At 38.9% G+C, this 11,645-nt stretch overlaps 1 protein-coding gene across 1 annotated transcript; it reads left to right on the top strand.

Annotated features, from left to right (window-relative positions):
- Window positions 1-1,741: 1,741 nt before the first annotated feature.
- On the top strand, window positions 1,742-11,645 carry LOC114072658 (large neutral amino acids transporter small subunit 2-like; the record flags this gene model as incomplete). The annotated part of the gene is made up of 3 exons (XM_027910531.1): window positions 1,742-1,888; window positions 4,361-4,421; window positions 11,498-11,645. Coding segments are annotated over 3 exons (356 nt in total), but the record flags the coding sequence as incomplete, so codon positions are not given.

The raw sequence follows: 11,645 nt of genomic DNA, 5'->3' as shown, positions 1-11,645 counted from the left end.
CCCATTTTTTTGGTCCAAAAATCCCATTTTTTTGGTCCAAAAATCCCATTTTTTTTTGTCCAAAAATCCCATTTTTTTGGTCCAAAAATCCCATTTTTTTTGTCCAAAAATCCCATTTTTTTAGTCCAAGAATCCCATTTTTTTTGTCCAAAAATCCCATTTTTTTTTGTCCAAAAATCCCATTTTTTTTTTGTGCAAAACCCCCATTTTTTTGGTCCAAAAATTCCATTTTTTTTTGTCCAACAATCCCATTTTTTTGGTCCAAAAATTCCATTTTTTTTGTGCAAAACCCCGATTTTTTTTATCCAAAACCCCCATTTTTTTATCCAAAATCTCATTTTTTTGGTCCAAAAATCCCATTTTTTTTTGCCCAAAACCCCATTTTTTTTGTCCAAAAATCCCATTTTTTTTGCCCAAAGCCCCATTTTTTCTCCCCAAACCCCATTTTTCCCCCAGAATTGCTAATTTTCCCAATTTTTATCATTTTTTTCCAGGGAACATCATCGGGTCGGGGATTTTCGTGGCCCCCAAGGGTGTCCTTTGGCACTCGGGGGCGGTGGGGCCGTCCCTGCTGGTCTGGGGCCACAAATCCCATTTTTTCCCCCAAAAACCCCATTTTTTTCACCAGAAATCTCAAATTTTTTTGGTCCCAAACCCCCCATATTTTTGCCACAAATCCCATTTTTTTGGGCTCAAAAATCCCATTTTTTTTGGTCCAAAAATCCCATTTTCCCCCCAAATTTCCCCATTTTTCTTTGTCCAACAATTCCATTTTTTTTTGTCCAAAAACCCCATTTTTTTTTGGTCCAAAAATCCCATTTTTTTGGTCCAAAAATCCCATTTTTTTGGTCTAAAAATCCCATTTTTTGGTCTAAAAACCCCATTTTTTTTGCCCAAAATCCCATTTTTTTTGCCCAAGACCCCATTTTTTTTGCCCAAAATCCCATTTTTTTTGGTCCAAAAACCCCATTTTTTTTGCCCAAAGCCCCATTTTTTCTCCCCAAACCCCATTTTTCCCCCAGAATTGCTAATTTTCCCATTTTTTCCCCATTTTTCCCAGGTAACATCATCGGTTCGGGGATTTTCGTGGCCCCCAAGGGTGTCCTTTGGCACTCGGGGGCGGTGGGGCCGTCCCTGCTGGTCTGGGGCCACAAATCCCATTTTTTTCTCCAAAAACCCCATTTTTTTCACCAGAAATCCCAATTTTTTTTTGTCCCAAACCCCCCATTTTTTTGCCACAAATCCCATTTTTTTGGGCTCAAAAATCCCATTTTTTTTTGTCCAAAAATCCCATTTTCCCCCCAAATTTCCCCATTTTTTTTGTCCAAAAATCCCATTTTTTTTGTCCAAAAATCCCTTTTTTTTTCTCCAAAAATCCCATGTTTTTGGTTCTAAAAATCCCATTTTTTTTGTCCAAAAATCCCATTTTTTTTTATCCAAAAATTCCATTTTTTTTTATCCAGAAATCCCATTTTTTTTGGTCCAAAAATCCCATTTTTTTGGTCCAAAAATCCCATTTTTTTGTCCAAAAATCCCATTTTTTTGGTCCAAAAACCCCATTTTTTTTTGGCCAACAATCCCATTTTTTTGTCCAAAAATCCCATTTTTTTGGTCCAAAAATCCCATTTTTTTTGGTCCAAAAACCCCATTTTTTCGCCAGAATTCCCAATTTTTTGGTTCTAAAAATCCCATTTTTTTTGTTTTTTCCCCTCTAACCCCAATTTTTATTATTTTTTTTTAGGGAACATCATCGGTTCTGGGATTTTCGTGGCCCCCAAGGGCGTGCTGTGGCACTCGGGGGCGGTGGGGCCGTCCCTGCTGGTCTGGGGGGTCACCGGGGCCGTCACCGCCGTGGGGGCCCTTTGCTACGCCGAGCTGGGCGTGGCCATTCCCAAAGCGGGCGGGGACTACGCCTACGTCTGCCACGTCTTCGGGGGCCTCCTGGGGTGAGTCTGAAATTAAAAAATAAATTAAATAAAATAAACTGAAATTTGGGCAAAAAACGGCGAAAAAATCGACCCAAAATTGGCGTTTTTATGGGTAAAAATGGGGGAGAAAAAGGACCAAAATTCGGGTTAAAACAGGTCAAAAATTTGGGTTAAAATGGGAAAAAATCAGGTTAAAATGGGCCCAAAATTTGGGATAAATTGAACCCAAAATTCAGGTTAAAACAGGGAAAAACTCAGGTTAAAATGGGGAAAAATTTGGATTAAAATGGGAAAAAAATTTGGGTTAAAACGGGGAAAAAATTTGGGTTAAAATGGGAAAAAAATTCGGGTTAAAATGGGGAAAAATTTGGATTAAAATGGGAAAAAAATTCGGGTTAAAATGGGAAAAAAATTCGGGTTAAAATGGGGAAAAAAATGGGAAAAAATTTGGGTTAAAATGGGGAAAAAATTTAGGTTAAAATGGGCCCAAAACTCGGGTTAAAATGGGGAAAATTTGGATTAAAATGGGGAAAAAATTGGGTTAAAAATCGGGTTAAAATGGGAAAAAAATTGGGTTAAAAGGGGGAAAAATATTGAGTTAAAATGGGCCCAAAATTTAAAACCCCAAAATTTGGGGAGAAAACAGCGAAAAAATTGCCCCGAAGTCGGCATTTTTAGGGCCGAAAATCGCCCCAAAATCGACCTTTTGAGGGACAAAAATCGACCCAAAATTGGCATTTTTAAGGACGAAAATCGACCCAAAATCGGCCCTTTTAGGGACGAAAATCGGGGAGAAAAAGGACCAAAATCGGCCCAAAATTCGGGTTAAAACGGGCCAAAAATTGACCAAAATTCGGGTTAAAACGGGAAAAAAATTCGGGTTAAAACAACCCAAAAATTGACCAAAATTCGGGTTAAAATTGGGAAAAAATTGGGTTAAAATGGGGAAAAAATTTGGGTTAAAATGGGAAAAAAAATGGGAAAAAATTCAGGTTAAAATGGGAAAAAAAATGGGTTAAAAATCGGGTTAAAATGGGGAAACAATTTGAGTTAAAATGGGAAAAAAATTCAGGTTAAAATGGGAAAAAAATTGGGAAAAAATTCGGGTTAAAACGGGGAAAAAAATTGGGTTAAAATGGGCCCAAAATTTGGGTTAAAATGGGAAAAAAATGGGGTTAAAATGGGAAAAAAAATGGGGTTAAAATGGGGAAAAAATTGGGTTAAAATGGGGAAAAAATGGGGTTAAAATGGGGAAAAATTGGCGGAGCTGGGCGTGGCCATCCCTCGGGCGGGCGGGGACTACGCCTACGTCTGCCACGTCTTCGGGGGGCTCCTGGGGTGAGTCTTTGGGGAAAAAAACACCCAAATTTGGGCAAAAAACGGCCAAAAAATCGCGTCAAAATTGGCGTTTTTATGGGTAAAAATGGGGGAGAAAAAGGACCAAAATTCGGGTTAAAATGGGGGAAAAATGGGTTTAAAATGGGGAAAAAATTCAGGTTAAAATGGGAAAAAAAAGGGAAAAAATTCGGGTTAAAATGGGAAAAATATTGGGTTAAATTGGGAAAAATATTGGGTTAAAATGGGGGAAAAATCGGGTTAAAACAGCCCAAAATTAAACCCCCAAAATTTGGGGAGAAAACGGCAAAAAAATTGCCCCAAAATTGGCATTTTGAGGGATGAAAATGGGAGAGAAAAAGGACTAAAATCGACCCAAAATTCGGGTTAAAATGGGAAAAAAATTGGGTTAAAAGGGGAAAAAAATTTGGGTTAAAATGGGCCCAAAATTGGGGTTAAAATGGGGAAAAATTGGCGGAGCTGGGCGTGGCCATCCCCAAGGCGGGCGGGGACTACGCCTACGTCTGCCACGTCTTCGGGGGGCTCCTCGGGTGAGTCTGAAATTAAAAATAAATTAAATAAAATAAACCGAAATTTGGGCAAAAAACGGTGAAAAAATCGCATCAAAATTGGCGTTTTTAGGGGTAAAAATGGGGGAGAAAAAGGACCGAAATTCGGGTTAAAACAGGTCAAAAATTTGGGTTAAAATGGGAAAAAATCAGGTTAAAATGGGCCCAAAATTTGGGATAAATTGAACCCAAAATTCAGGTTAAAACAGGGAAAAACTCAGGTTAAAATGGGGAAAAATTTGGATTAAAATGGGAAAAAAATTTGGGTTAAAATGGGGAAAAAATTTGGGTTAAAATGGGAAAAAAATTCGGGTTAAAATGGGGAAAAATTTGGATTAAAATGGGAAAAAAATTCGGGTTAAAATGGGGAAAAAAATGGGAAAAAAATTTGGGTTAAAATGGGGAAAAAATTGGGTTAAAAATCGGGTTAAAATGGGAAAAAAATGGGATTAAAAGGGGAAAAATTTGGGTTAAAATGGGCCCAAAATTTGGGTTGAAATGGGGAAAACTTGGCGGAGCTGGGCGTGGCCATCCCCCGGGCGGGCGGGGACTACGCCTACGTCTGCCACGTCTTCGGGGGGCTCCTGGGGTGAGTCTTTGGGAAAAAAACCCCAAATTTGGGCAAAAAACGGCCAAAAAATCGCCTAAAAATTGGTATTTTTAGGCCAAAAAATCTCCCCAAAATTGGCATTTTTAGGGGCGAAAATCGACCCAAAATCGGCATTTTTAGGGATGAAAATCGACCCAAAATCGGCGTTTTTAGGGACGAAAATCGGGGAGAAAAAGGACCAAAATTCGGGTTAAAATGGGGACAAAATTCGGGTTAAAACAGCCCAAAAATTGACCAAAATTCAGGTTAAAATGGGGGAAAAAATGGGAAAAAATTGGGGTTAAAATGGACCCAAAACTCGGGTTAAAATGGGGAAATATTTGGGTTAAAATGGGGAAAAAATTCGGGTTAAAATGGGAAAAAAAATTTGGGTTAAAATGGGAAAAAAATTGGGTTAAAATGGGAAAAAATGGGGTTAAAATGGGAAAAAATTGGGTTAAAATGGGCCCAAAATTAAAACCCCAAAATTTGGGGAGAAAACGGCCAAAAAATCGCCCCAAAATCGACATTTTTAGCGGCGAAAATCGGGGAGAAAAAGGACCAAAATTCGGGTTAAAACGGGAAAAAAATTGACCAAAATTTGGGTTAAAATTGGGAAAAATATGGGAAAAAATTTGGGTTAAAACGGGGAAAAAATTTGGGTTAAAATGGGCCCAAAATTTGGGTTAAAATGGGAAAAAAATGGGGTTAAAAGGGGAAAAAAAATGGGGTTAAAATGGGGAAAAAAATGGGTCGAAAAAGGCCCAAAATTCAGGTTAAAATGGGGAAAAAAATTGGGTTAAAATGGGGAAAAAATTGGGGTTAAAATGGGAAAAAAACTTGGCAGAGCTGGGCGTGGCCATCCCCCGGGCGGGCGGGGACTACGCCTACGTCTGCCACGTCTTCGGGGGGCTCCTGGGGTGAGTCTTTGGGGAAAAAACACCCAAATTTGGGCAAAAAACGGCCAAAAAATCGCATCAAAATTGGCGTTTTTAGGGACGAAAATGGGGGAGAAAAAGGACCAAAATTCGGGTTAAAATGGGGGAAAAAATGGGGTTAAAATGGGAAAAAAATTGGGTCAAAAAAGGCCCAAAATTCAGGTTAAAATGGGGGAAAAATTGGGTTAAAATGGGAAAAAAATGGGTTAAAAATCGGGTTAAAATTGGGAAAAAATTCAGGTTAAAACGGGCCAAAAATTGACCAAAATTCGGGTTAAAATGGGGGAAAAAATTTGGGTTAAAATGGGAAAAAAATTGGATTAAAATGGGGAAAAAATTGGGTCGAAAAAGGCCCAAAATTCGGGTTAAAATGGGCCCAAAATTTGGGTTAAAATGGGAAAGAATTGGGTTAAAAATCGGGTTAAAATGGGAAAAAAATTGGGTTAAAAGGGGGAAAAATATTGAGTTAAAATGGGCCCAAAATTTAAAACCCCAAAATTTGGGGAGAAAACAGCGAAAAAATTGCCCCGAAGTCGGCATTTTTAGGGCCGAAAATCGCCCCAAAATCGACCTTTTGAGGGACAAAAATCGACCCAAAATTGGCGTTTTTAGGGACGAAAATCGGGGAGAAAAAGGACCAAAATTGGCCCAAAATTCGGGTTAAAACAGGTTGAAAATTCGGATTAAAATGGGAAAAAAATCTGGGAAAAAAATCGGGTTAAAATGGGCCAAAAGTTCAAACTAAAATGGGAAAAAAAATTGGGTTAAAATGGGCCCAAAAATCAGGTTAAAATGGGCCAAAAGTTCAGGTTAAAATGGGAAAAAAAATTGGGTTAAAATGGGGAAAAATTGGGTTAAAAATGGGGTTAAAATGGGAAAAAATATTGGGTTAAAATGGGCCCAAAATTGGGGTTAAAATGGGAAAAAAAATTGGCGGAGCTGGGCGTGGCCATCCCCCGGGCGGGCGGGGACTACGCCTACGTCTGCCACGTCTTCGGGGGGCTCCTCGGGTGAGTCTGAAATTAAAAATAAATTAAATAAAATAAACCAAAATTTGGGCAAAAAACGGCGAAAAAATCGACCCAAAATTGGCGTTTTTAGGGGCAAAAATGGGGGAGAAAAAGGACCAAAATTTGGGTTAAAACGGGTCAAAAATTGGGGTTAAAACAGGCCAAAAATTGACCAAAATTCAGGTTAAAATGGGGGGAAAAATTGGGTTAAAATGGGGAAAAAATTCGGGTTAAAATGGGAAAAAAAATGGGAAAAAATTCAGGTTAAAATGGGAAAAAAAATGGGTTAAAAATCGGGTTAAAATGGGGAAACAATTTGAGTTAAAATGGGAAAAAAATTCAGGTTAAAATGGGAAAAAAATTGGGAAAAAATTCGGGTTAAAACGGGGAAAAAAATTGGGTTAAAATGGGCCCAAAATTTGGGTTAAAATGGGAAAAAAATGGGGTTAAAATGGGAAAAAAAATGGGGTTAAAATGGGGAAAAAATTGGGTCGAAAAAGGCCCAAAATTCGGGTTAAAATGGGAAAAAAATTGGGTTAAAATGGGAAAAAAATTGGGTTAAAATGGGGAAAAAATTCGGGTTAAAACAGCCCAAAAATTGACCAAAATTTGGGTTAAAATTGGGAAAAAATTCGGGTTAAAATGGGAAAAAAAAGGGAAAAAATTCGGGTTAAAATGGGAAAAATATTGGGTTAAATTGGGAAAAATATTGGGTTAAAATGGGGGAAAAATCGGGTTAAAACAGCCCAAAATTAAACCCCCAAAATTTGGGGAGAAAACGGCGAAAAAATTGCCCCCAAATCAGCATTTTTAGGGCCAAAAATCGACCCAAAATCGGCATTTTTAGGGATGAAAATTGACCCAAAATCGGCATTTTTAGGGACGAAAATCGGGGAGAAAAAGGACCAAAATTCAGGTTAAAATGGGAAAAAAATGGGGTTAAAATGGGGAAAAAATTCGGGTTAAAACAGGCCAAAAATTGACCAAAATTCAGGTTAAAATGGGGAAAAAATGGGAAAAAATTTGGGTTAAAATGGGGAAAAAATTGGGTTAAAATGGGCCCAAAATTCGGGTTAAAATGGGGAAAAATTTGGATTAAAATGGGTCAAAAATTTGGGTTAAAATGGGGAAAAATTTGGATTAAAATGGGGGAAAAAATTCGGGTTAAAATGGGAAAACAATTCGGGTTAAAATGGGGAAAAAAATGGGAAAAGAAATTGGGTTAAAATGGGGAAAAATTGGGTTAAAAATAGGGTTAAAATGGGAAAAAAATGGGGTTAAAAGGGGAAAAATTTGGGTTAAAATGGGCCCAAAATTTGGGTTGAAATGGGGAAAACTTGGCGGAGCTGGGCGTGGCCATCCCCCGGGCGGGCGGGGACTACGCCTACGTCTGCCACGTCTTCGGGGGGCTCCTGGGGTGAGTCTTTGGGGAAAAAACACCCAAATTTGGGCAAAAAACGGCCAAAAAATCGACCCAAAATTGGCGTTTTTAGGAACGAAAATCGACCCAAAATTGGCATTTTTAGGGACAAAAATCGACCCAAAATCGGCATTTTTAGGGACGAAAATCGGGGAGAAAAAGGACCAAAATTCAGGTTAAAATGGGGACAAAATTCGGGTTAAAACAGCCCAAAAATTGACCAAAATTCGGGTTAAAATGGGGGAAAAAATGGGAAAAAATTGGGGTTAAAATGGACCCAAATTCGGGTTAAAATTGGGAAAAAAATGGGAAAAAAGTCGGGTTAAAACGGGGAAAAAGTTTGGGTTAAATTGGGCCCAAAATTTGGGTTAAAATGGGAAAAAAATGGGGTTAAAATGGGAAAAAAAATGGGGTTAAAATGGGGAAAAAATTGGGTCGAAAAAGGCCCAAAATTCAGGTTAAAATGGGCCCAAAATTTGGGTTAAAATGGGAAAAAATTGGGTTAAAAATCGGGTTAAAATGGGAAAAAAATTGGGTTAAAAGGGGGAAAAATATTGAGTTAAAATGGGCCCAAAATTTAAAACCCCAAAATTTGGGGAGAAAACAGCGAAAAAATTGCCCCGAAGTCGGCATTTTTAGGGCCGAAAATCGCCCCAAAATCGACCTTTTGAGGGACAAAAATCGACCCAAAATCGGCCTTTTTAGGGATGAAAATTGACCCAAAATTGGCATTTTTAGGGATGAAAAATCGACCCAAAATTGGCATTTTTAGGGACGAAAATCGGGGAGAAAAAGGACCAAAATTCGGGTTAAAACGGGTAAAAAATGGGAAAAAAATTCGGGTTAAAATTGGGAAAAAATTTGGGTTAAAATGGGGAAAAAAATGGGAAAAAATTCGGGTTAAAATGTGGGAAAAAATGGGGTTAAAATGGGCCCAAAACTCGGGTTAAAATGGGGAAAAATTTGGGTTAAAATGGGAAAAAAATTCGGGTTAAAATGGGAAAAAATTCAGGTTAAAACAGCCCAAAAGTTGACCAAAATGCGGGTTAAAATGGGGGAAAAAATTCGGGTTAAAATGGGGAAAAACTTCGGGTTAAAATGGGAAAAAATATTGGGTTAAAATGGGCCCAAAATTCAGGTTAAAATGGGAAAAAAATTAGGGTTAAACTGGGGAAAAAAAAGGGGTTAAAAGGGGGAAAAAATCGGGTTAAAATGGGGGAGAAAACGGTGAAAAAATCGCCCCAAAATTGGCATTTTTAGGGCCAAAAATCGACCCAAAATCGGCATTTTTAGGGTCGAAAATCGCCCCAAAATCGGCATTTTTAGGGACGAAAATCGGGGAGAAAAAGGACCAAAATTCAGGTTAAAACGGGCCAAAAATTGACCAAAATTTGGGTTAAAATGGGGAAAAAATTCAGGTTAAAACAGCCCAAAAATTGACCAAAATTCGGGTTAAAATTGGGAAAAAATTCGGGTTAAAATGGGAAAAAAAATTGGAAAAAAATTCGGGTGAAAATGGGAAAAATATTGGGTTAAATTGGGAAAAATATTGGGTTAAAATGGGGGAAAAATCGGGTTAAAACAGCCCAAAATTAAACCCCCAAAATTTGGGGAGAAAACGGCGAAAAAATTGCCCCCAAATCAGCATTTTTAGGGCCAAAAATCGACCCAAAATTGGCATTTTTAGGGATGAAAATCGACCCAAAATTGGCCTTTTTAGGGACGAAAATCGGGGAGAAAAAGGCCCAAAATTCGGGTTAAAATGGGAAAAAATTTCAGGTTAAAACAGCCCAAAAATTGACCAAAATTCGGGTTAAAGTTCAGAAAAAAATGGGAAAAAAATTCAGGTTAAAATGGGGAAAAATTTGGATTAAAATGGGTCAAAAATTTGGGTTAAAATGGGGAAAAAATTGGGTTAAAATGGGAAAAAAATTTGGGTTAAAATGGGGAAAAATTTGGATTAAAATGGGGGAAAAATTTGGGTTAAAATGAGAAAAAAATGGGGTTCAAAATGGGCCAAAATTTGGGTTAAAAATCTGCTCAAAATCGACCAAAAATCAACTCAAAAAGTGGCCAAAAATCGCATCAAAATCGCCTCCAAATTTGACCTGAAATCCCCCCAATTTCACCCCAAAGATTTGGCCCAAAATTGCCCAAATATCTCGTTTTTTCACCCAAATTTGACCCCAAAATTCGACCCCAAAACCCCCCGAAATTCGACTCAAAAATCGCCCAAAATTCAGAATAAAATCGCCAATTTTTGACCCAAAACCCCCCATTTTTCGCCCCAAATTTCACCCCAAATTCAGCTCAAAATCGCCTCAAAAATTCATCCCCAAATTGATAATTTTTTCACCCAAATTTGACCCCAAATTTGTCCCAAAATCTCCCCAAAATTCCACCCAAAATGTGCCATTTTTGGCTCCGATTTCGCTCCAAATTCCACTCAAAAATCGCCTTTTTTTGCCCCAATTTTGGCCTAAAAACCCTCCATTTTTTTACCCCACTTTCGCCCCAAATCCACCTCAAAATCGCCTCAAAAATTCAGCCCAAAATTTCTCGTTTTTGCCCCAAATTTGACCCCAAAACCCCCCAAAATTCAACCCGAAAATCACCCAAAAATCAGAATAAAATCGCCAATTTTTGACCCCAAACCCCCCGTTTTTCGCCCCAAATTTCACCCCAAATCCCCCTCAAAATCGCCCCAAAAATTCAACCCAAAATTTCTCATTTTTGCCCCAAATTTGACCCCAAAACCCCCCGAAATTCAACTCCAAAATCGCCCAAAAATCAGAATAAAATCCCCTATTTTTGACCCCAAACCCCCCGTTTTTCGCCCCAAATTTCACCCCAAATCCACCTCAAAATCACCCCAAAAATTCATCCCAAAATTTCTCATTTTTTCACCCAAATTTGACCCCAAATTTGTCCCAAAATCTCCCCAAAATTCGACCCAAAATGTGCCATTTTTGGCTCCGATTTCGCTCCAAATTCCACTCAAAAATCACCTTTTTTTACCCCAATTTTGACCCAAAACCCCCCATTTTTCACCCCAAATTTCACCCCAAATCCACCTCAAAATCACCCCAAAAATTCAACCCAAAATTGCTCATTTTTTCACCCAAATTTGACCCCAAATTTGTCCCAAAATCTCCCCAAAATTCGACCCAAAATGTGCCATTTTTGGCTCCAATTTCGCTCGAAATTCCACCCAAAAATCACCCTTTTTTGCCCCAATTTTGACCTAAAAACCCCCCGTTTTTAGCCCCAAATTTCACCCCAAATCCACCTCAAAATCGCCCCAAAAATTCAGCCCCAAATTTCTCATTTTTTCACCCAAATTTGACCCCAAAACCCCCCAAAATTCGACTCCAAAATCGCCCAAAAATCAGAATAAAATCGCCTATTTTTGACCCCAAACCCCCCATTTTTCGCCCCAAATTTCACCCCAAATCCACCTCAAAATCGCCCCAAAAATTCATCCCAAAATTTCTCATTTTTGCCCCAAATTCGACCCCAAAACCCCCCAAAATTCGACCCCAAAATCGCCCAAAAATCAGAATAAAATCGCCAATTTTTGACCCAAAACCCCCCGTTTTTCGCCCCAAATTTCACCCACCCCCCCCAAATTTTTCCCTGATTTTCCCCCAACCCAGATTTCACCATTTTTTGCCCGGATTTTCCCAAATTCCCTGTTTTTTTCCCCAGATTCCTGCGGCTGTGGATCTCGGTGCTGGTGATTTACCCCACCAACCAGGCCGTCATCGCCCTCACCTTCGCCAACTACGTCCTGCAGCCCCTCTACCCCACCTGCCACACCCCCGAGGCCGCCCAGAGGATCCTGGCCGCCGCCTGC

Source organism: Empidonax traillii, unplaced genomic scaffold, assembly GCF_003031625.1.
Source record: "Empidonax traillii isolate 1590-97213 ecotype Southwest subspecies unplaced genomic scaffold, ASM303162v1 scaffold3673:size21991, whole genome shotgun sequence".
Classification (NCBI taxonomy): Eukaryota; Metazoa; Chordata; class Aves; order Passeriformes; family Tyrannidae; genus Empidonax; species Empidonax traillii.
This window is presented reverse-complemented; position numbering and strand designations above follow the sequence as displayed.